This window comes from Delphinapterus leucas, chromosome 11 (assembly GCF_059928025.1).
Source record: "Delphinapterus leucas isolate spDelLeu-1000000601 "Yukka" chromosome 11, BTC_Dleu_Yukka2, whole genome shotgun sequence".
Lineage (NCBI taxonomy): Eukaryota > Metazoa > Chordata > Mammalia > Artiodactyla > Monodontidae > Delphinapterus > Delphinapterus leucas.
Genome location: NC_143139.1, coordinates 82,053,820 through 82,079,752, shown reverse-complemented (window position 1 = coordinate 82,079,752; position 25,933 = coordinate 82,053,820). Strand labels below are relative to the sequence as shown.

The window sequence follows — 25,933 nt, the reverse complement described above, 5'->3', positions numbered from 1 at the left end:
GGAACTCCACTTCTAACAGTGTCCAGCTTGTCCCCTGAAGGGAAACTTGGAACTTCCATGTTCTGGCTGGCTTTCCTGAGTCAGAGCTGAGTTCGAGGAGGTACACGGGTACCAAGCTGTGTCTGTCTCCCAAGCACACCTCCCTACCACCCACAAACCAGCGAACGAAGCCCATATGCGACTCCCCTGGCCCACGCTGGGGAAAGCTGTCGCCGCTTCAGAGCATCTTGTCAAGAAGTCAGAAGCGGCTCCAATCTCCGCTCTGTGCCCAAGGTTCCCAGGCTGTAGCTCTCGCACACCTGCCAGGGATTCCGAGGCAATGAACACTCCGAGCAACCTCCAAGGATTCCCCAGGTAGACGTGCAGATGGGACCTCCCTCCCCCTGCAGGCCCTCATTAGACACACATCTCTGATTTCAAAGAAAAAACTCATTGCAATTTTGGGTTCTGTTTGACGTCTATGATGTTTGCCTGAATGAGATCACGATCTTGTACAGAGTCACACGTGGATAATGTGTGTGCATGCATCAAGGAAATGTACTAGAAATCACGTTTGCCATAGAATCCTTATTCTGGGAAATTTTTATCAGTCTATTTTCATTTCAGGTCCACTTTCACTGATTGGGTTATACTGAAACAGGATGGTGGCACCTTTTAAAAGGTAGCAGGAGAAAGGAAAGCAATTTTAAAAGATTTGGTTAATCATTTCTTTATCAAACATTTATTGCAAGTGCATTAACCACTTGCCTTGTGCCGAGAAAGGGTCGTTTATGTTATAATAAGGCAACTGGCTTTGGGCTATACAAAAATGAGAAAATTCCTGCCCCTGAGACGCTAATACCCTAGCCATGGAGATAAAAAAAGTATATGTGGAATTTAAGTAGAATTACAAAACAAGAGCTGCATGAGGATATGCAACCTTCCTTTAGACACTGAAGGAAAACAGAGTAGAGAAAGCACACAGTGTAGTGGTTAAAAGTCCAAGCTTTGGAGTTAGGGTTCAAGTGCCAGATCTGATATTAGTAGCTGGTGACCTTGCACAAGTTACTTAATCTCTGTAACCCTCAGTTCTCTCATCTGTGAAATGGGAACAACAGCAGCGCTTCAGATTTCTTCAGAGGACTACAAGCTTTTCTGTATGCAAAGTACTTAGCCAGTTCCTTGTGCACTAAAAATACTCTTTAAACAGTAAGAAGGAAGGCTTGTAAGTAATTGTGGCAGGTAAAAATATTTTTTAAAGTTAAAGCTTTAATCGAGGAACAAGATTTCTTTCTTCCCACCAGGTTTCCAAATCTTGGCCATGAAAGTATATCCATGCATTAGGAACACAAAGGTGCTTGCTTGGAGGGACCAGGAGAGGCAGCTGCATCTGTAAACTGAACTACGTTCCTCTCCACAGATATCACAGAGTGAATGCCTGGCTTGAAGGAAGCTGCCTGTCTCTCACTTGCAAGCTCATTTCATTCATCTAAGACACAAAGTGCATCCTGGGGTTACATCTGTGCCAAACAGGGACAGGGAACAGGTGAGCAGGAAACGGGGAACGAAACAGGGGTCTGTTTGGAAATAGCCCCCATGGGTCTACGGCAGCCCAGAGTATCCTACGTCAACCGGACGCCCTGCAAGAGGCTGTTGAACTTAAAAAAGCCACCCAGCTCAAAAGATGATCCCCAATCCTTTTTGAACCTTGAAGAAAACCGTTTTAAAAGAGCTGGAACTTCATTAGGGCACAGAAGACTACAGGAGACCTAGGCTTAGATACTTTCTAGAAGTCCCCTTGATGTGACTTGTTAGGTGATCACTGGCCAACAGCCATCCATGTGCTGCTCTGTGGTGGAAAGAACACCTGGGCCAGGTCCTGTCACAGCTCTGCCTTGCGAGTTTGGCTAAGTCACCTCACTTCTCTCACTGGCCACACAGAGACAACATGACTCCTGGGGCTGCAAACACCTAGGGCTATTTTGAGGCGCAGACTAAAATGGTCTGTGAAAACATGTTGAAAACTGTCCAATCCTGGCTCTCTCTCTGGCTGCACCTTAGATTTGGAACCTGGCCTCTTCCCTGCCCTCGATTTCCTCACCTGCAAGGGAGGGGCTAGAATCATTCGGTTTGTTCCGAGCTTGTTCAGCAGAAGGGCGCCTGGAAATCATGGCGATCTCTGCAGCTGACCACGCATCTCATCACGTGAATTGTAATTTAGCATTCACTCACTCATCCATTCACGCCGTCCACAAACCTTCACTGGGGGCCTTCTGTGTGCCAGGGACTGTCCTAGGTGCTGGGAGTACAGCTGTGAACGAAACAGGCCGAATCCCTGCCCTCGTGGAGCTCAGGTTCTATGGGGGACACAACCCTCAATAAACAGACACACGGTATTTCTGACGGTGTGCTTCGAAGAAGAATAGAGAAGGGGAGGAAAACAGAAAATAACGGTGAGAGGGAGATGCTGTTTAGACAGAGTACTGTGGACAGGCCTTTTGATAAGGTGACGTTTGAACAGAAACCTGAAGAAGTAGGAAAGAAGGCTGTTCCATCATCCAGGGAGAGCGCATTCCGGGCACGGACAAGAGTTAATGGCTGAAAACCTGAGGCATAAAAACGCTCCACGTTTCAATCTATTGGGCACAAAGGGTCGAATCAGGATAGCCACTTGCATCTCTTCTGTACCCCCTCAGGCAACTACCTGGATTTCACTCTCTCATAACTATGTTGCCAGGAGAACAGAGCAAACCCCTGACACTCCGGGGACAAGAAAGGAGAGATGAATTTCCAATTGGGAACTCAGATAAGCCTCTTGGAGAAAAAAAAATAGGAACAGTAGAGGTGGGAGCAGTTACATAGCGCTACCACATGCTACGTAGTGTTTTAGGACTTTTACACACATTAAATAACCTAATCTTCACACCAACCCCGTGCAGCCAGCATCATTATCCCGTTTTACTGCAGATGAGGAGCTAAAGCACAAAGATCTTGGCTAAGATCACACAGTGAGTAACGAGGGAGCCCGGATTCTCACCAAGGCAGCTGGGCTCCAGAACCGCTGCTTCACAAGAGCAAAGTGGGGCTCATGAATACGTTTTCTTTGTGGATTCAATTCCATTGTCATTTTATTTTTTCTGAGAAATACTTAATTACGTGCTGAAATCCAAGGTACAGTGCATACAGTTCCCTCTAAACATCCTAAAATGAATGTAAGGCCAGCGGTAAAAACAAACTTGAAGCCTGGTTCTGCCACTCACGCTCCCTGTGTGTTTCTGGCACGACACCAGCTCATGAGCCTGTTTCCTCCTCTGTAAAATGAGGACAATACCAAGCATGACTGCTCTGAAGCTGACACGGTTGTCAGCTTACAACCACTGCGGGTGGTTCAACAGCTAAGACTTTCCTTCTTCCTCCCATAGAATGCTCGGGGAACATTCTGCTAATTTATAGCTAATGGCGGACTGTTTTTTGGTGGATCTGGAATCCAGTCTCTGAAATGGATGGAGAAATGTACATTTCTGGAGGGTTAAAAGACTCAAAGTAATCGCTAAGCAATTTCAACTCCTCTCAGTGGGGCTGCCATCTACTCAGCTGTGTGTCACCAGGCAAATGACTTGCACTTTCCTGAGTTTCAGTTTTCTCTGAAAAATGAGGGCATAACTCCCTAAAAAGACTTTGTTTCTTTTCATTTTTTTAATTCTCAATTCCCTGAGGACTCATCAGAATTTCGGAGTGTAGTCCAAAAAAACTCTTCAGCTGATTCGGACGCAATTCTCTCTCCACAGCTCATGTACGTGCGTGCACACATACACACACTCACTCACTCTTTCACACACACACACACACACACACACACACTTATTGTGCCCTGGTAGAGAAAAGCCTCTGAGCTACTGTATGTTCCTAAATGGTCACAATGCTCACCCCCTGAAGATGACATTAGCATCAGTGACAGGAAATAGGTGTGTGGCTTTAGATGTCACCTATCATCTGGTTCTTCCAGATCCCTGTCTTTGGCTCAGAACCCTCTTCTGAGTTCCAGATCAGCAACGCCAATGGCCAACATGGTATCTACCCCTGGCTGTTGCATGGGCACATCAGACTCAACGTGTCTAAAAGAGATCCACTTCTCTGGGAAAAAATGCTCTTCTCCTCAGTGTCCCCAGATTCAGGAAGTGGCACAATCATCCTCCCAGTCCCTCAATTCCAAGAGTCACCTTTGACTTCTTTTTCCTTGGCCCACATTCAGTCAATCATTGTGTTTGATTGACTCTGCCTCCTACATCTCTCTCCAATCCGTCCACTTCTCTCCATCTCCACCACCCCATCCCCCTGTAAGTCTCCACCATCGAGCTCCTTGAAGACTCCTTGAAGCTGGGCTCCCTCCAGTTCCATTCTTGCCTTGTGTATTGTCGCTGACATCAGAGATGCCTTTAAAAATGCATTGTGATCCATGGTTTCCCATGGCCCTCTGGAAAATCACTAAGGTGGCCAGTGCATGATCCGGCTACTCCTTTATCTTGTATCATTTTTCCTTTCTCTGGGTTCCAGTCACATGGCCCTCATCTCTTCTTCTTTCCACATCCCCAAACTCCTGACAGTCTTGGGGTTTTCTCATATGCTATTTTCTCTGCCTGATAAATTTCTGCTTCTTTATTTTGTTTTTTTTGTGTGTGGTACGCGGGCCTCTCACTGTTGCGGCATCTCCCGTTGAGGAGCACAGGCTCCGGACGCGCAGGCTCAGCGGCCATGGCTCACGGGCCCAGCCGCTCCGCGGCATGTGGGATCCTCCCGGACCGGGGCACGAACCCGCGTCCCCTGCATCAGCAAGCGGATTCTCAACCACTGCGCCACCAGGGAAGCCCTCTGCTTCTTTAGATCTCAAGTTACGTGGCGAGTCAAATTCTAAGACGGCCCCCAAGATTCCCACCCCACTGGATTACACATCCTGAATAACCAGATAATCACTGCTCCTCGAGTGTGGGTGGGACCTGTGAATATGAGGGATGGAATTCCTGGGGTTGGGATACTAATCTGTTGACTTTGAGTTAATCAAAAGAAAGATTATCCTGGATTGGCCTGAACCAATCAGGTCAGTACTTAAAAGAGAGTCTCGAGGTCAGAGAGATTCTTCTGCTGGCTTGGAAGAAGTAAGGTACCAATGTGAGAGGGCCCAGGAGGGCTAAGAGTCGTAAACAGGCTCAGCTGAGAGCAGCCCCTGACTGACAGCCAGCAAGAAAAGGGGGACCTCAGTCTGACAACCACCAGGAAATAAATTCTGCCAATAACCATGTGAAAGGACCTTGAACTCCAGAAAGGAACGCAGCCTGGCTGACACCCTGATGGCAACCTTGTGGCATCCTGATTGGAAGACCCCACTGAGTTTTATCCAGACTCCTGACCCACAGAGAAACTATGAGATCATAAACGTGGGCTGTTGTAAGCCTCTGAGTTTGAGGTCATCTCTTATGCAGCAATATAATACTAATACAGGTTATATCCCCATTAATTCTGAAATTGCATATTTCACTGCTGTCTTTAGGAAAGTGTACAGCTTCCCCACAACTATATTCCCAGTATGTTACTAAGCATGTAGTCATGGAGAATGAACATGTCCTCAATTAATCCGTGAACATCTTGGGATCACAGATCAATTGAGGAATTAATTAATTAACTAAAATTACTTATTTCCTCAATTAATTAATAACTAACTAATTACTTGGGATGAGTAACTTTCTCACGTTATTGATTACCTTGTTAAAACACTACTATTCGACAGAAAAATTCACCTTCTTGCCACCACAGAGGTTTCAAGGTGGTTTAACTTTACATAGGAGAAGCTTAGGTAAACACTCCTCTAGATCACAACGAGGAGAGGTCCAAGGCCTAAGAGCTAAGCACGAATTTCCATGTTTCTTCAGAGGTTCCCTGTGTTTCAATTAAGTGAACACTGATGCAACATGCTCTTGGTTACTCTGCATCAACCCTGGTGATTCCTACATCAAACCTAGGAAACTCACTGCATCGGGATAGCTGAAGAAAATCCAAGTTTGGTGTTATCAGTCAGGATAAGCTAAGTTCTGCTGCGGCGGCAAATAACTCTAAATATCAGTGACTTGAAATGGTAGCGCTGTACTGTCCATATGGTAGCTACTAAGTACTTAAAATACAGCTAGTCCAAATTGAGATCTGGGGAAAATATGCACTCGATTTTGAAGACTTAGGGGTCTGGAAAAAAAGAACGTAAAGTATCTCATCAATTTCTCTACTGATTACATGTTTAAATGATAATTTAGATCTACTGGATGAAATAAAACATTAAAATTAATTCCATCTGTTTTTTACTTTTCATATATTGTTACCAAAAAATTTAAATGACATTATTTCTAGTGCCTGGTGCTATGATAAAGGTCTACTTCCTGTTTATGCTACATGTCCACTGCAGGTCAGCTTACTGCAGTGACTCAGTGATTCATGCTGATGGGTCACTGTGCCAGAGGGAAGGCAGAGCTCAGAGGGTTTCATAAGGACACACACCGCTTCTGCGCCTAGCTCACGGGACAGAAGTCGTCATATGGACTTGTCTGTGAGGCCACCAGGAAGAGGGGTTATACCTGACGAGTAGTGCTAATGAACACACACTGATACAGAATATCCTTCCTCCAGCACCGACTTAGTATCACAATGCATCTATTATGTAAAACAAATGTCTTATCTACCTCACAACATAACCACTCATAAAGTCATTCAACAAACACCTAAAGATAAACTTAACTACATCCTGGGTACTATGTTGGGATACAGAGAAGGCTAAGATGCGATGAATATGAATAGAAGTTGGTCTCATGTCCTACGGGAGCACAGGAGAGAAAATGCTCCCTTTGTGGATGTTCCCTCCATGAAGTACTAAATCTCTCCTCAGAAGAAAGCCATGTCAGTTCTGATCTGCCCAACTCCATCAAAAGTCCTCATCATAACATTTCTCTCATCCTTCAAGGTGGTATATTAGATAAGTTGAACTTGGGGACAACTATATCATCACAGTTATACTTTATATTATCACAAATGATTGACCAGCTGATAAGTTTCACAGTTGTGACCCAGTCAATAACCCATGTGTCATTATGCCCTTAATAAGCTGCAGAGATTAACAGCCATCAAACAAGCGTGAGCCAGAAAGGACAAGTAAGCAGGTTGTCTGCTGCCAGTGAAGCAGCAATTTAACTTTGGAAATACTTTCTAACGTACTTGGAAAGGTCATGACATCCCTCCTAGGCCTATTCTATTTATCTCTTGGTGGAATGCTGATCAAAATTAGAGGATGCAGTAACAGCACATGTAGTGGTAGCTTACAAACGGCTTTTTACCTAAAGGTTGTGAAAAAGCTGTCAAGAAATGGGGCTCATATGATCTTTAATAACAAAAATGTAGCTGATAGATTATACCTCAACCCATATCAGTTCCTCATTGGTGTAATGCTGATATAACTCCTTTGCCTACTTTATAGGGCTAAGATAGATAGATAGATATAGATATGGACAGATATCTATATATAGATAAGTATATATAGATATAAATTACATATAAAATTATATAATGCAAGAAACCTTGCTGTGTGGGAACCATTAGTGTATCTCTGGCCACATGGACATCGGAGCTTCCTGGCCCAGTGTTCATCTGGAGCCATATAATGAGCTCTGGCCATTGAGCTGTGATCAGAAGCCTTGAAGACTGGTGTGTGATCTGCCATTCCCTTCCACAGAGGAAGGTTTCTGGATGACGCTACTGGTATGCTGGGTCCCTGGTAACTGCAAGTAACTGGTAACTCTTCCCCCTCCCCTGCTATCCTGAGATCAAGTAGTAAATCCTGTTGGCTCAAGCCTTGACTGCAATATAGAAGTTATATAAAAGCCCTGCATGGAACTTCATGGGATCACAAGGAGATAGAGATATAGAAGGAAAGGCACCCAGGACCAGGTCTTAGGATGTACTAACATTTGGAGGTCAAATGGAAGAGGAGGATGAGCAAACGAAGAAGGGAGAAATCTAGGAGAGCATGAGATGTCTCCCAAGTCAAGAAAAGAATGTTTTTCAAGGAAGGAACAATCCACCGTGTGGACAAATGCTGTTGACAAAGCCAGAAAGATAACAGAGGTGGCACGAGCACTGGATTTGGTTAAAGCTGACCTTAATAAAATCAGTGTCTATAGAGGGAGAAAGCTCAGATCAAGTAGTTTGAAAAGAGACTGGGCCCATCAACAAATGACTGCTGTAAGATGATGTGGTATATATATTTATAATGGAATATTACTCAGCCATAAAAAAGAATGAAATAATGCCATTTGCAGCAAAATGGATAAGCCTAGAAATGATCACACTAAATAAGTCAAAGACAAATATCATATGACATCACTTATATGTAGACTCCAAAAAAATGATACAAATGAACTTATTTACAAAACAGAAACAGACTCACAGATGTAGAAAACAAACTTATGGTTATCAAAGGGGAAAGGGAGGGAAGGAGGGACAAATTAGTAGTATGGGATTAACAGATACAAGCTACTATACCTAAAATAGATAAGCAATGAGGACAAACTATACAGCACAGGGAATTATATTCAATACCTTGTAATAACCTGTAATGGAATATAATCTGAAACAATGTATAACTGAATCACTTTGCTGTACACCTAAAACTAACACAATGTCCTAGATCAACTATACTTCAATTAAAAAAAGAGAGGGCTTCCCTGGTGGCACAGTGGTTGAGAGTCCGCCTGCCAATGCAGGGACACGGGTTCGTGCCCCGGTCCGGGAAGATCTCACATGCCGCGGAGCGGCTGGGACCGTGAGCCATGGCCGCTGAGCCTGCACGTCTGGAGCCTGTGCTCCGCAACGGGAGAGGCCACAACAGCTAGAGGCCCGCGTACCGCAAAAAAAAGAGAGAGAATGGTAGGTGAGGATATGGAGACAATGATGCTGGACAAATCTTTGAAGAAGACTTTTGTGAAGTGGAGAAGAGAAACAAGGTGGTCATTGGAGGGGAATGTGGGGCTCAAGGGATTTTTCTTAAGATATGAGTTACAGGAGCATATTTATAATAATTGAAAGAGAGCAAAAATTGATGATGCAGGAGAGAGAAGAGACGATCACAGGAGCCAAGCCCTTGAGAAGGTGAAATGGGAGGGAAGTCAGCACACAACAGGAGGGCTCTGGGAACAGTGGCAGGCACTTCAAGCGTAGTCGTGGTGCGAAGGCAGGGAGTGAGTGTGGCGATGGCCTCACAAGACCCTGTCCGATTGATTCTATCCTCTATCAAAGTACAGACAAGCTTATCAGCAGAGCCTGTGTGTGGGTGGTGGAGATACAGATAAAGGAGGTGAGACGGTGGAGGGGCAAGAAGATGGTGGGGAATCACAGCTGGCCAACTCCCTCACCTATTCAGTCTTTGGTCGGATGTCATGTTCAGTGAGCCCCCTACATCACACTGTATTTAGAATGCATATCCCTTCACCCCCCAGCACTCTCACACTTTGTTCTACTCTTTCCTTTGCCATATCACCTTCTATCATACTATGCTATTTACTTACGTTTATTGTTCACTGTCTCACTCATTAGAAGGTGAACACCTCAAGGAAAGGGGCTCTTTGGTTGGTTCCCTGATGTATTCTGAATGCCTGGAACTGTGCCAGGCACTGTCTATTTACTGAATGAATAAACTTTTAAAAATGAATGAATGAAAGGAGGAGGCCAAGAAAGGAAGGACGGGAAGGAGAAATGAAGATAATTCCTCATTATGGTGATGGGGGAAGCAAACCTACTAGGCTACCTGGCATTCTTTGTTACTCTGGTCCTCATCTGAGATGGTGGCCATAAAGTGAACCAGTCAGCATGTTTTTCTAGCAACATTCAACATGCTCAGGTGCAGGCACAAAGAAGGTGGGGTTTAATCAAGGTCAAGGCTTTGCCAGGCAAATAAGTCAAAGAAACAAAGGGATAAGAGAATTGAGGTGCTTGTAAATGAGTGGTCATAACGATGGACCATAGAATCAAAGAGAAGTAATCAGGGGAATGAAATGATGGTCAAAAGAGTGGTTGGGACAATTAATCATCATAGTCAATGTACTCTCCAGTGACATTTTAAAATATTTAAACCCATTCGAAAGCAGGTTTCCGTTGCAAGTATTTTAGGGTTTACTTAGAACTGTCTTTCCCTAAAGAGACTTCATTTCAAAGAGAGATTAAGGTATAGCTTTGCTAAGTATAAACAGAAAAAGAAGAAAAGGACAACTACAAACTAAACTTCAGTACTTACCTGCTAATTGCTATCTTTGTTTTGCCAACCAAATAAAGCACTGTGTGACAACAAGAATCAAGACTAGGGGTTTTTCATTTGACTGGAGTTTGTATAGAGAACTGCAGGGTGGGAGAGCCCTTCTGGCAAACAGAAGCAAGAGTGGACACGTCAGACATAATGTGTACAGTGTAATCCATGAGTCACCGAATTTAGGACTAGATTTTAGAAGACCCACAGGCACCTATTAGAGTCTGAAAGATTGAATCAAGCCAGCCTCAGGTGAATGCCAAAGTGATTTACTGCTGTGCAATCCAAAACAATATACTGGCTAAACCAAGGAGGCGACGGACTGCAGAAGAGGAGAGGCCCTGAGAGGAGACATAACGCATTTCTGAAACACTAACGGACAGCAGGTCTCACCATGTGTCATTTTCTTTCCTGCGCACAGTGCAGTTTCATTCTTCTGCCTGCTCTGCTCCCAGCCTTCCATAAAGCTCTTTTTAATTTCAACCTACGTAGAAAAAGTCAGAACGGAGAATGGAGATGAAAAACAAAGAACTCTAGTGAGCAATACCATCTTCTTGGAAGACCATGATGATCTTGGTTGAGTTTTCAGGTGATGGCGGTATGGTTGGCTTAGCAAAACCGTGGGCCTGAAAGAGATCCAGCAACGAGATGACACTTTACCTAAACGGAAGTACAGCGTAATGGTTTTGGTTGCAAAGAAGCTAAATGATGTTAGTTTAGACGATTTTGGAGAAAAGTGACTAAAAAATGCTTATCTGGCCAGTATCAGTCCAGTCATCAAGGCCTAGGAGGACAATTAGATGTGACGTAAATTACATTCATGGGAAACTGCTGAATGATCATAAACAGCTTGAAAGTCGAGGTGAAGTGATGAGTCAGGCATTATGCAAGGCTCTGTGGGGAAACCTGTGTGGTCCTCATGGGATTCCCACTCTGACTGGGGAAGCAGAGCTGCCAGAGGAGCTGTGATATCTCCATCACAAGTTACGGTGCCTCTGCTCATACTGCTTCCTGTCTGAACACCATGCCCTTGTATTCTGCTGCTCTGTCAATTCATCCTTCAAGATCTAGGTCGCTTCCTCTAATTTTCCTAAAACCTCTGGGAAGAATCTGAAGTCCCCTTCATGCTTTCATAGGGACTTTTCAGGCTGTGCCCTGATCATGTCTCACGCCCGCCTTCACCTCTAGTCAACGAGCTCCTCAAACGCACTGAGTGTAACGTGGCTGTATTTTCCGAAGACGGCCCTGGCAATAGCTTTCACCCCACGTGTCTTCCAGAACTTTGCCTCCCTCCATCAAGAGGTGGGATCTATGTCCCCTCCCTCTGTTCCCACCTCTGCGAATGGAGAGCAGAATAAACGCTTCTGGATCTAGGTCATAAAAATGCACATCTGTTGATGGGTTTAAGAAGAAGTGGCGTATATATACAATGGAATATTACTCAGCCATAAAAAGGAGTGAAATATTACCATGTGCAGCAACATGAATGGATCTAGAGGGTATCACACTAAGTGAAGTTAAGTCAGGCAGAGAAAGAGATATTAGATGATATCACTTATAGGTGGAATCTAAAAAATAATACAAATGAGTCTATACATAAAACAGAAACAGACTCATAGTCATAGAAAACAAACATATGGCTACCAAAGGGGAAAGGGAGGAGGGGAAGGGATTAAATAGGAGTGTGGGATTAACAGATACAAACTACTATACGTAAAATAGATAAGCAACAAGGACCTATTGTACAGAACAGGGAACTATTATATATTCAGTGTCTTGTAATAACCTATAATGGAAAAGAACCTGAAAAATATATAACTGAATCACTTTGCTGTATACCTGAAACTAACACAATATTGCAAATCAACTATACTTCAGTTTAAAAAAATGCACATCTGTCTCATTCTCTTGGAACATAGGTACCACATCACGAGGATGCCTGAGGCAGGGGAGCCTCAGAGAAGCCTGTGCAGAGATCCACAGGGAAAGAAACCAAGCCTACAGCCCCCAGGCCTGGCTGAGCTCTCAGCTGAGAGTCACCTTGAAAAGGGGTCCACCAGCCTCCCTGGGAGCACGGCCCCTGCTGATGCCCATGGAGCAGAGAAGAGCTGGTCCTGCAGAGCCCTGCCCAACTGCAGACTTGAGAATAAAATAAACGACCGTTGTTTTAAGCCACAAGTTCTGGAGTTGTCTGTCAGGCAACAATTGATAATGGGAGCACTCTTTCATTTTTGATTCTGCCTGGCACAGAGCCTGGAATGTGACAGACATCTGTACGCGTGATGACTGACACTCTAACACCACAGGAGCCGCAAGTGGTGGAGGGAACCTTCCTCTTTTCTCAATTGTGAGAGGAGTTTTCAGCTTGTCTTTCCTTTGTCCTCTCCCTTCCTCCTGCAGCACAGACCCACAGATGTCTCCTTATGTGGGCTTGTGACTGCTGCCGTCTGACTCCCAAAGATTTGGTCTCAATGAATTCAGCTCTGCTGTGAACAAAGAATTGCCTAGTGGCAGCATCAGAACAAAGGTTTGGGTGTGAGGGAGGTACTGTGTCTGTGGTCAAGGTATCCAGCCATGGCCACGTGAAACACCAGGAAAAGCTGTTCCACCATCACCCTGAGGAACAGTATTAGGATTCATGACTTACGACTGTAAACCCTTTGGGTATGACAGAGAAGGGGCTGACATAGCCTTAGATGAAGGGACAGGTGTCCAGTCAATCCTGGTAGGAGGGGGTCTAGTGGCTGTGTCATGCTGTTTGCTGTCATCTTGGCATCTCTGTCCCCCCTCTTTCTGAAGTCTCCTCTGAATTGCTGAGGAGAAGCTGGGACTGCATTTCCCAGAATCCCCTTCCCTGGGGGGCTCTGGGTTAGAGTTAACAACGAGGGGTAAATAAAATCTGGAAAGTGGAAGAGGCTGTTTTTTCCTCCAGGTAGGCAGCTAGGCACAGTTGTGTAAGTTAGAGACAGCTTCAGGTAAGTCTTTTGAGAATCACCTGTGTCACGGTCCAACACTCTTGGGACCCCTAGGGGCTTCCAGGCCAGCACGTGGGACCACCGCTACGATGCTTCAGGAAGCAGCTGGAGGTGACTTCCCTGCCCTTTTCATCGATGGTGTAAGCCTCCGTATCAAAGCCTTCGTTCTTGGAAGACACAGAGTGGCTTGTTTTCTGCAGAACTCTAACTGAAGAGGGGCCAAGCAGTTACAAGCACGAGGGAAGACCTTCAAAGACGAAACTTGATGTACGTGTAGACAAAAGTGTGGAAGGCCATGAAAGACGTAGCACCAAAAGAGGTGGAAGCTAAACTAATGAATAGCAAAGGACAAGTTAGGGAGGGGTTTGCAACCAGGTCAGGTCTCCGCAAAGGCCCCAACACTGCTCAGGCACTTGATTCGTCCCTGCTCTGTGCCCTGGGAGAGGTCGTGGAGATGCAAACCCTGTCATCTTCCCCACCCCCACCCCAGCCAAATCCAGCCAGTTCCCCTCCTTCTATAGGACACACCCTCACCCTACTTAGTGGTTCCAATTATTCTTCCAACCCTCATCCCAGTCCACATGTGGGAAAATGCAAGGCAGAAGTAGTCCCCACAGTGGGAAAACTCTGAGGGGCTTTTGAGAGAGGGGTTTAGGAATGCACATGCCAACTTCTCTCTTAGTTTGCTCATTATCTTGGAGACTTGCCTTGAACTCCTGAACAAAACAGTGACTCCCTCCCAGGATTCCTGCATATTTTCTCCACAGTACTCATCGCACCTGACACATTTAATGCTTCTCTTCCCTCACAGTAGACATGATGCTCATTAGATATTTGATGAATGAATGAAGAATGACTCCATCTGGAAATGGAATCATCGGATGTCATCGACTGCTCTTAAAATATGCCTAAGACACAACAGGAAGCGAGTTAAGCCTTGGTCTCTGCCTCCAGGGACAGTGCTGCATCATCGCTTTTGCAGTCGAAGTACCTCAGGCTTGGTTCATAAACTTCAGCTTGCAGTTCACCTTTTTCAAGTTTTCCACTTGTAAGGATTACAAGCAGGAGACCACGGATTTACAGCTCTCTAGACTGCTTTGAAACTTTGAAATCACTCCATCTCATTAATTAATAATTAATGTCATATCCCTAGTATATACTTTGTGTAGTTTTCAGCAATTTAACATAACACGTAGTAAGAACAACCGGAACAAAAATAAGTCAAGAAAAGACTTTCAGTTCCTTTCACGGCTGCAACTCTGCAATGCCCACATTTGGTAAGTAACAAATGACAATGCAAAATGTGTTTTATATCAGACAAGTTCATTTTAGACCAGTGAGAAGATCTTTTAGATTAATTTTCTTCTCGTGGGATTGGTAACAATAGTTCATAATGTGACATGAGTTCTTCAGCTGTGCCTTATATAATGGGTACATTTTTTCCTTAACGTTGTTCTGTCTTGAGCAAAGGAATATGCATGAGTCACATGAAATATGTATTGATTTAGAATGATCCTTTGAGTAAATCAGTTCAGGATAACTTGTACTGGTCATCTTGACCTGGCAACAGAAATATTTTGATTAAACTCTGTCTTCCTAAACAAGCAAAAGCAGTTGAGGTAAAAATAAGTAGGCCCTCAGCTCTTCAAACTGGTCTCAAAAATTAGAGTGAGAATAAGGAGGAGTGGTGGGGAGAGGAAGACAGAGACAGAAAGAGAGAGAGAGAAACAAAGACAGAGAAAGAGAGAATGAGACAGAGAGAGAGAAGGAGAGAGCCCCCTCGCTCCCACCATTTGATGAAACTACCTTAAGAAGAGGGACCAGTGAGAATGAGGCTCTAATTCTGATGGACTGATCTAGGGCAATGGTAGGTGACACCAGAAGGACCAAATCCTGGTGATGAGGTGGGACTTACTATTGGTATGTCTTGCCACACACCAGGTCCCTTCAGGTTTCCCTAGACACAAGCCAGGGAGCCTCAGTCCAAGAGGGGATGGGGTTGAATGCCTGAGATCAGAACACAGGGTGACCAGGGGCTGGAGCCACTCCCTCCTTTATCAATACCAACAACCACCTAATATGTGCTGGACTCTCTTCTCAGCGTGTTATAATGTATTGGCTCATTTTGTCTACATAGCAGCCCCGTTGGTTAGGATTATCTACTGTTTAATAAATGAAGACGCTAAGGTGCAGAGTGCTTAAGGGCCTTGCCTGGGTATTTACTCAGTAAGTGGATCTGAATCCCTGTTGTCTGGTTTGAAAGGCCAATCTTAATTTACCCTATTCTCTCCTCAAAGACATAGGCATCTTCATGATTCAAGAGCCTGATATTAAGAGTGCTTAAGTTAGCTGGTCCAGGTGGATGAAAGGCGGAATAGCTGCCTTGAATTCCTCTAGGTATCTCATAGATACAACTCTATACAGTTTGTTGCACTAAGAGCCTAACTCAGTAGTTCTCAGCTAGGGACAATTTTATACACCTGCTCCTGCGGACATAGGACCATACTTGGAGGCATTTCTGGTTGTCATAACTTGGTGAGGTGGGGGGAGGAATACTGCTGGGATCTAGTGGATAGAGGCTAGGGATGCTGCTAAACATCCTACAGTACACCGAACAGCCTCCTACAACAAAGAATTACCCAGCCCCAAACATCAACAGTGCTGAGGTTGAGAAATCCTAGAGCTAAATTGATTGATGTTACCCAGACACAGCCACGGAAATCGGCTATTTACAATCTCTCGCAACAAACTCAAAATCCCACAAGCTAAGCACTGGGCTCGGTCTTACTGTAAACAAACCTGTAAGACACCGTCTCTGACCTCAAAGTGATTATACCAGCCACATGGAATCCTTGCTTTTATGATGGAGTATCCTAAACTTAGAGGAAAATCTGAACAAATTAAAGCAAAATAAATGCCCCTGTGTACCTGCTCTCTCTTTTTTTCACTTCCATCAAGACCACCATGAATTCCCTGACTGCTGCAATCTCAAAGTGGGCCATCTAAAACCACAGATTTGGCAGCATCTCTACTATCAGTAGAGATATGTGTCAGTGGTAATGAATTCTGATGGTTGACAGCCCAGAAGCCGAGCAGCTGTGGGTGTTGAAGAACTACCCTCTGCCAAGCAGGAGCAGCGCTCACCTCCCATCACCTCCTCCAGCCTCAGCCAATGACTGATAGGCAGGGGGACCTCTGCTTTAAAGGTGAACCACCTCTGTGGTGCTCCCTCTGCTCCAGAGCTTCCCGCTTGGATCAGAGACTATACTCTCAGTGTAGCTTTTCTCCTCTGACCTCTTCTACTTCCCTCACTCCCCTTTCTCCTGAGAGCACTCCACCCATCAACAACTTTAGCAAGAATCCTTGCCTCAGGCTCTGTTTCTGTTTAGGAAAGAGATTCAACCTCAGACACCACTTTTTAAAAAGTCCACTGCAAGTACAGATCAACAATGAACTCCTGAAAGGTACTGCTCTGATCTGAATTGTATCCCCTTAAAATTCATATGTTGAAATTCTAACCCCCCATGTGATGGTAGTAGGAGGTGGGGCCTTTGAGAGGTCATTAGGTCATGGAGTCATCAAAAATGGGATTAGCTCCTTTAAAAAAGAGACCTCAGAGAGCTCTCTACCTCCTTTCACCACGTGAAGACACAGCAAGAAGATGCTATGAACCAGGAACAGGGTCCTCATCAGCACCTTGATCTTGAACTTCCAGCCTTTAGAACTGTGAGAAATAAGTTCTTGTTATTTACAACCCACCCAGCCTATGGTATTTTGTTATAGCGGCCCAGTTAGATTAAGACAAAGACTCAAGGAATTTCCAGGGCTTTGATTTTCAAAAGAAAATCTGCCTTCTTCACTCTTTGCTTAGGACTGTCCTTAATTTTCCTTTCCCTTCAACTCCAACTTGAGACCCTTGGTAATACATATATATGACATATCAGAAAATGGAGATTATTAAATGGAGTAAGGTCTAAGTCTTTTTTGAGGGTCCAGAAAATACTAGAGGACAGGAATTTGCATAGTTCAGTTTGTCCGGACAGATTTATTTTAGACACGCATCATGGTTTGAACTATAAAAGAAGGGAGGAGACTCTGGTTCTTTCCCCTTCATTCTCAGAGCTCTGGATCCAGAGAGAACATCTATAGAAACAGTGGTTGCAGAACATAAATAGGGATGAAAATAGGAAAATCATATGAGCTGAACATCTAACACACTATGGTCAACTCTGGACTACACAGAACCAACTGCACACTAAAAGACAGAATAACCGTCCTCAGCTACCTGCTCTAATTCTGGCAGGTGAATACTGTAAGTACAGATGATTTTTAGGAGACATACAGGAGATTTGTCATTTCTTTAGTAATGTATTTTTTTTTGGAAAAGTATTAGGCTTTTTGAGTTTTAACTTGTAAGCCACAAAATGACATTGAAAAGACCTACACAAAAGAAGCCCCAGGAGCGGAGAGAACAGTTATGAAGCTCCAAATATAAATCTTTCATTAACTGAAGAAAGCCACCTAGTTTTGATGGGAGTCAAAACTTTGACAGAGTCAGAACGGATCACACGAAGGACTTTCGTTATTTCAGATCATGTCGCAATACAGATCTTTTATTTCTTTACATAAAAATTCTGAAACTTAGAATAAAAGATGAAGAAAAGATTTTTAGGGATAAAATATTAATGCACTATCAATGTTAAGAAAAGAATACACAACTGTCTCAATAGAAACTTAAAGAACAAGATTTATCAAAGGCATGTTCAGCGGGTATAGGAAAGATTTTCTGGAACCCCACAAAAGTGGAAAAAAACAACATATTTAACTCCGTTTGTTGCTCTGGGGGAAACTCCAGCTGAAGCAGTCTTTTGAGCTATCTGCTTCCACTTTCCTGAGAATGAGAACCTGTTCCCTTAAGGCTATACTCATCTCACTGTTTTTCTAATTCTCTTTTTGGAGACTTCCAGAAAAATACTACTTCTGTTTTATAAATGCTCCAGAGTTGAGGCTAGTCTAACAGACCTGGAAACATCCTATTTATCTAAAATGTACCAAGACTAGCATGCAACCTTCACCGTATAAAGAAAAACATGGATGTCTGACTTCAAAGATCTATCCTTTAGCCTTGCAAAGCAGAATCAGAAGCAAACACTTTTAATTGGCAACATGTTCTTCTGGACTATAGAAAGCTCCAGAAGCTGTGCACAGTGATTAGGGAAAATCTGAGAAGAGTTACATAATCCAGCTAACAGGGCCAAGTTCTAGAAATGTGCACAGCGTTTCTGGGTACACAATAATCCCATTGTGGATTATTATCAGAGGCTTGGCTGGGCCTCTTGTACCATCCTCAAACTTCCCCTGCAGAGGAGAGAAGGGGAAGAGTAAACACTGATAAGGTAATCCTTGAGTTTGGGAACTTGATAAAAACAACCTGAATGTCTTTTAAAAACAGAATCACTCTGTAAGTCCCAGCTGTTTTTGGCCCAATCAGCCAGTCTCAGTTCTGCTGTGTGTGAGGGTACCCAAACCCATTATGTTTCCTGAAATGTAAAAAGAGCCTCTATGGTGGGGTGATTGCATTTTATCCGACGTTTTCTTTAATCCATGCAAACAGAACCCGCCATTAACATCGAGAAGCAGTAGATGTAGGAAATCAGGTAAATTATAACACTTTGAAACAATCCATTTAATTTGAATATTTTGATTTTTACGGAATCTTTCGGCATCAAAGTGCTCTCAAAGGCAAACTGTGCTGCGAAAATCTAATTGCTAGAACATTCTCCACACACCGCAGATTGGCAAACCCTCAGCAAATGAAACATTCCGTTAACATAATGACTAACTGCTTATTTTTTAATTGTCTCCCAATATGAATAGATGTATATTTATATTTTTTCTCATCCAAGCAAACTATTTACCTCTTTCTCCATTTGTAATCCTTCTGCTCTAATATTTCTTTCAAATATTTCTCTCTTTTCCATCTGGGGGTTGGATTTTCTGTACACAAGAATGTAGTCAATTCGACACTTTCCATCTCTGAAGTAAAGTCCATTTGATTTGTTTTTTTCTGGTACTGTCTGCACACAAAGAGAAAGGGACCAGTTTAAGACACTCAAAATTGAGCCTTGGGTGAGTAATATTAAAGAACAATTAAAACTAAATGCATTTCCTTGTGTTTTATCAAAATTACACTTTTATTAATGAAAAATGTAAACAAGAGGAAACAAAATAAAAATTGAAAAAGCAGTCAAATGGGCTTAACTTAAGACACCTAACAATAGCAAATGTTGGCAAGGATGTGGAGCAACTGAGAATTCTCATATTCTACAGGTGAGAGTGAAAACTGATATATTTACTCTGGAAAACACACTAGCATCATCTTGTAAAATTGAACATTTACATAACATATATCCCTACAGAAATTCCTGGTAAAGCAACTAGGAAACATGTATATGAATGTTCACAGCAGCATTATTCATAAGAGAAAAAATTTAAACACAGGAATCAGTTCAAATCAATGAAGAGGCAAATAGATAAATAGACTGTAGAACAGTGATGCAGTGGAATATTATACAGCAGTGAAAATGAACTACTGATGCATCTAATAGTAAGCAAAAATCTTAAGAACAATATTGACAGAAAAAAGCAAGTCACAAAAGACTTTATACTGCATGATACCATTTTTTATAAAGCACAAAATAAAATCAACGTAAAATAAGTTGTTAAGGCTACTTATGTATGCATGGTGAAACCATTTTTAGAGCAAGAGAATAAAAAGCACAAAAATTCAGGAAGACAGTCCATCTGGGAGGAGAGAAGGATGGGACCACAAGTGGTTTGATGGTTTTAGTAATACTTTAGTTCAGGATTTCTCAAATTTTTTTCCCACAATAAGAAAAGTATTTTTCTTGTGATATTTGTGTATACAGTTGTGAACAACAATGGGGTTAAATCCACTTGTAACTTATAGTCATAGTGGGGCCTCCATATCCACAGTTCCTCGGCATCAAGGATTCAACCAACCACATACCATGTAGTAATGTAGTGTCTACTATTGAAAAACATCCATGTATAGGCGGACCCACACAGTTCAAACCTACGTCATTCAAGGGTCAACCGTATGCATAAACACACAAAAAAATTGGAGGACACGGTACACATCAGTTTCCAAATAGTAGTATGAAGAAGGAACACATGCCAGACCTCCAAAGCCACTGCTAGAATCCATACCCGTGCACAAGTGACATGCATGCAACCTCATCCAAAACGAAAATCTCAGTCAGGAGTGATGGAAATAACACGTCTCATAGCTGGTGTAGGTATTTATAATTGATGACCAATCCTCACTGACGATTTTTGGCTTCTGCCTTAAGAAGCACTCAGAAGTCTACCCAAATAAACACTTTCTTAACAATCACCTGCTAGGGAAGGGAACCATCCTGTAGATTTAACACATTAGCATCTATCTGCAAAACCAGCCAAGGCTGCAAGAGGAGGGTTAGCAAAGCCCTAACCTACCTGAGACTGTTTCATCATCTATAAATTAAGGGGGTTACACTAGCTGCTTTTTGAGGTGCCTTTCAAGGTCCTTCCTTTATGCCACATTATGGCATCCAAAGTTTCTGTGTGAAGAGATGATGACAGAATGAGTTTTTTCTTACAAAAAAACAAAAACAAAAACAAAAAAACCCACACATAGATAAGTAGCATATGGTATTTATAGAGGACTGGGAAGCTTGGTAGAAGTAAACAATTTTCCCTGGTCAAAGGTGTTATCCTTTCACTAGTTAACAGCCTCTGGAATAATAAAAACGTTAAGAACACACAATAAATTAGTTGACTCTGATCTGTGCTCCTATCACCTAAACCTAGTGCATATACAAAGGAGATATTAAACTCCACTGAGACACAGCTGAGCAACAGTGAATGCCTTTAACAAAATACTTATTTTTCCCCCCAAAATGACACATGAACAGATGGGTCTATTTACAATTGCAATGAGTTCCCAGATTACAGAGGCAAATGGAAGCTCAGAGAGGCTTCAGACAACACAACACCTACTGAGGTCTGGTCCACTCTGTGTCACTGTTCTACATGCTGGGAGATTTCAACAGAAATTGATTTCATTTCAATTTTACAAGATTTCAACATCCTTGTAAAGCTAACTTTTTACTAGTTAGCGACACCCAGAACGTAGATCATTTTAAAATGATGGGTGGTTTTAAGAATCTTCTCTATAAAAACAAAATGCCTTTAGGTATAAGGTAAGTGCATGACCCACTGAAAGTTTGTTTTGAGAGTAAGTAGATTTCAGATCCCTGAAATGTGCTAGACGCCTAGAGGACATCACAGGATTACAAGACCTGGTCCTTTTTTTCCTCAGGAACCCACAGTTCAATGAGATGATGACTTTAAACAATCTACTGCATTATGCTTCTCAGGTTCCTGCCTGGATCAAGAATCGTGTTTTTAAGAAATCGCACACTCTTACCTCTCCCCCTGCTTCCAATCTGCTAGCATCATCTGAAGTACTGGTCAGGTTTCCAGGGTGAAGGAGAGAATCATCATCTTTGCAAGGACTGTTGACAGCTTCCAATTCATCAAAAAGAATATTGACATCCTTGGCCACTAGAATCAAAGCAAATACAAGTCGGGATAAGAATCTGGGATCTTAAAAGCAATACTAAAAGACATCTCCGGACTTTGCTGGTGGTGCAGCAGTTAAGAATCCGCCTGCCAATGCAAGGGACAGGGGTTTGAGTCCTGGTCCGGGAAGATCCCATATGCCGTGAAGCAACTAAGCCCACGTGCCACAACTACGGAGCCTGCACTCTAGAGCCCGCGCGTCACAACTACTGAGGCTGCATGCCACAGCTACTGAAGTCCGCATGCCTAGAGCCCGTGCTCTGCAATAAGAGAAGCCACCACAATGAAAAGCCTGCGCACTGCAACAAAGAGTAGCCCCCGCTCGCCACAACTAGAGAAAGCCCGTGTACAGCAATGAAGACCCAACACGGCCAAAAATAAAAATTAATTTAAAAAAATTAAGACACTTTAAAAAAAAAAGTAAAGACATCTCCCTTTGGCTTCATATTTTTTGTTTCAATAACCCCTTGAATGACAGGTATATTATTTCCTAAGAGAAAAGGATGTCAGATGTAAAACACGTTTGACCAAACAGTGTCTTCATTAGGCAAGATGGACAACGTGAAGCAAAGTATCTTCATAGTGTAAATATAACTTGTCTTCCATGATAACAGGAGGCGTTGTGTTTGTTTAGCTTTCCTTCATATAGTTGTTTAGCATAAGGTTCTTTAAGACTTCTAAGAACTCATTTTGTGTTGGAGATAACCTATATTTTTAAAATTTTTTGTTTTTATCTAAATGCCATACAACTTGCTAAGTGAACCCGTAAATGTGCTACTTGCATAGTTCAGTAAGAACTGTGATTTTATTTCTCCTTTGTTACTTCTTTAAGGCCTAACAGAGAAAAGCTGATGCACTAATAAAGCATGCAGTTAGGTTTTTTGCCTTTCTTCTTCCTCTAATCATGAATTGGAATTACGAATTGAGCTACTCAGGAACTCTCCCAAAAGACTCTTGATGCTAATATGTCAACAGATAAAGTACTGTATATGGAGTCGTAAATACAGAATACCACACTCAAATGCACACAGTGTTGCAGTACACCAGATAGCAAAGTTCAACACTAGTGGATGGGAAAATATAATGCCAGGTATGGGTTCCTTCGTTATTTTTTATTGAAGTACAGTTGATTTACAATGTTTCAGGTGTACAGGAAGAATGTACATTTATATATATATATTCTTTTTCAGATTCTTTTCCATTATAGGTTATTACAAGATACTGAATATAGTTCCCTATGTTATACAGTAGGTCCCTGTTGTTTATCTATTTTTATATATAGTAGTGTATACCTGTTAATCCCCAATTCACAATTCATCCTTCCCCCTCTTTCGCCTTTGGTGACCATATGTTTGTTTTCTATGTCTGCGAGTCTATTTCTGTTTTGTAAATATGTTCAGTTGTATATTTTAGATTCCATATAAGTTAAATATGATATTTGGCTTTCTCTCTCTGACTTCACTTAGTATCATAATCTCTAGGTCCATCCATGTTGCTGCAAATGGCATTATTTCATTCTTTTTTATGGCTGAGTAATATTCCATTGTATACATGTATCACGTCTTCTTTATCCATTCATCTGTCAATAGACAGTTAGGTTGCTTCCATGTCTTGGCTATTGTAAACAGTGCTACTATGAACATCAGGGTGTATGTATCTTTTTGAATTAGAGTTTTCTCCAGATGTATGCCCAGGATTGGCACTGCAGAATCATTTTTACTTTTTTAAGGAAAACTCCATTCTATTCTCCATAGCGGCTGCACCAATTTACATTCCCACCAACAGTGTAGGAGGATTCCCTTTTCTCCACACCTTCTCCAGCATTTATTATTTGTAGACTTGCTTTTTTTTTTTTTTTGTGGTACGTGGGCCTCTCACTGTTGTGGCCTCTCCTGTTGCGAAGCGCAGGCTCCAGACGTGCAGGCTCAGCGGCCATGGCTCATGTGGGATCTTCCTGGACCGGGGCACGAACCCGTGTCCCCTGCATCGGCAGGCGGACTCTCAACCACTGCACCACCACAGAAGCCCTATTTGTAGACTTTTTGATGATGGCCATTCTGACTGGTGTGAGGTGATACCTCATTATAGTTTTGATGTGCATTTCTCTAATAATTAGTGATGTTGAGCATCTTTTCATGTGCCTGTTGGCCATCTGTATGTCTTCTTTGGAGTAATGTCTATTTAGGTATCCTGCCCATTTTTTGATTGGGTTGTTTGGGTTTTGTTTTGTTTTTTGACACTGAGGTGTATAAGTTGTTTGTGTATTTTGGAAATTAAGCCCTTGTCAGTCGCATTGTTTGCAAATATTTTCTCTCAGTCCATAGGTTGTCTTCTTGTTTTGTTTATGGTTTCCTTTGCTGTGCAAAAGCTTTTAAGTTAAATTAGGTCCCAGTTGTTTATTTTTGCTTTGGGGGCCCCTTCTTTATTGACTCAAATTATATGCCAACATTGAAGTTCACTTTTTTCTTTGATACTTTAAAAACAGCTAAGGATTTTTAACCTATGAGAAGCTGCTGACCAGTATCATTTATAGGAATTTGAGTTCTATTTACCCAAGCATACAAAAGAGTATTCATTCTTTCACCTAAAAAAATTTTAGAGGTGCGCACACTATGTGTCAGGCACCGAGCTGTGCAGTGACTGTACCTTGGTGAATAAAAGTGATGTGTCTTCCTGCCCTTCTGGTAATAACAAAGCAAATAATCAAAGAAATGTGAAGTGTGCTGAGTGCTATAAAGAACAGAGTCTAGATATAGAGAGAATATAGATATAGAGAGAATAATGATAATGTACTTAGACGGGGTGACCAGGATCTAAAGCTGTATCCAAGTGTGTGATTTGGGGCAATTCATTTAACGGCAAGTTTTTCATTTGTAAAATAAAACAGGCATGGGAATAAAATGAACATTTATTGCTTACTGTGATAGGCTAAATCCGGACCCCAAAGGTGACCTAATCCCTGGAACGTGTGAATGTGTTACCTTATATGGGAAAAGGGACTTCATCGATTTGATTAAGTCAAGGATCTTAAAATGGGGAGATTATCCAGGATTACATGAGTAGGCCAATGTAATTACAAGAGAGGCAGGAAGGTCAGAATGAGAGAGAGAGAGACACTGGAAGATGCTATGCTGCTGGCTTTGAAAATAGAGGACAAGGTCACAAGTCAAGGAATCTAGAAGATAGAAAAGGCAAGAAAGCAGATTCTCCCCTAGAGCCTCTAGAAGGAACACAGTCTTACTGACACCTTGAGGATGTCTGACCTTCAGAACTGTAAGATAATAAATCTGTGCTGTTTTAAGTTACTAAGTTTGTGGTAATTTGTTACAGCAGCAAGAAGTAACTAATACACTTACTAGAGGTTTTTAGGCTCTGAGGCTACCAAGGAAAAACATCATAATCTTTTCATACAGTCAAGGTTTAGGAGTATCTACACTGGGCCAGGCACTGTGCCAGGTGATCAAGAAGAAGCACTAACACTTTTGAGGAAGTACAGTATGCTGTGGGAGATGTCAAAGTCAAAGACAACTTCCCTGACCACCCTATGTAAAGAAGCTGCCCCTCACCCAATTACTCTCCATCTCCTCCTCTCACTGCTCATTTCCTTCACAGCATGTATCACAGGCTGTAATTATTTATTCATTTGTTTACTTGTATGCTGGATGTCTACCCTATTAGAATATAAGTTCCATAAGGGCAGGGACACTGTCTGTCTTGACTGGTGTACAGAGGTCCAGGCATGGAGTAAGCCCTCAACTCATATTTGTTGAATAACAGAATGACCTCGAAGTGGTCACTGTCTAATGATGTGTAAGAGTCCTATTTTCTCCACTGTTCTACGGCTCTGGGACCTTGCATATACATTTCTCCAAACACAATTCTTATTCACAAGCCAGGAGCTCCAGAGTCTCAAGTAGATACTGGTTAAATTTTCAAACAGATAGCGATGACTTTCTAAGTAGATATCGGTTATATGTGAACAATGGGGTAAAAATATTCTTTT

The 25,933-nt window shown here is 42.5% G+C and overlaps 1 protein-coding gene across 1 annotated transcript in view; it reads right to left on the bottom strand.

Annotated features, from left to right (window-relative positions):
• Positions 1-25,933, bottom strand: part of ANO4 (anoctamin 4) — a 202,647-nt gene that overhangs the window by 160,294 nt on the left and 16,420 nt on the right. Inside the window, exons 2-3 of the mRNA XM_022600027.3 lie at positions 21,776-21,912; positions 19,203-19,361 (exon numbers count right to left, since the gene is read on the bottom strand). Coding sequence (XP_022455735.2) covers positions 19,203-19,361; positions 21,776-21,912 — 296 coding nt within the window. The remainder of the gene's footprint in view (positions 1-19,202; positions 19,362-21,775; positions 21,913-25,933) is intronic.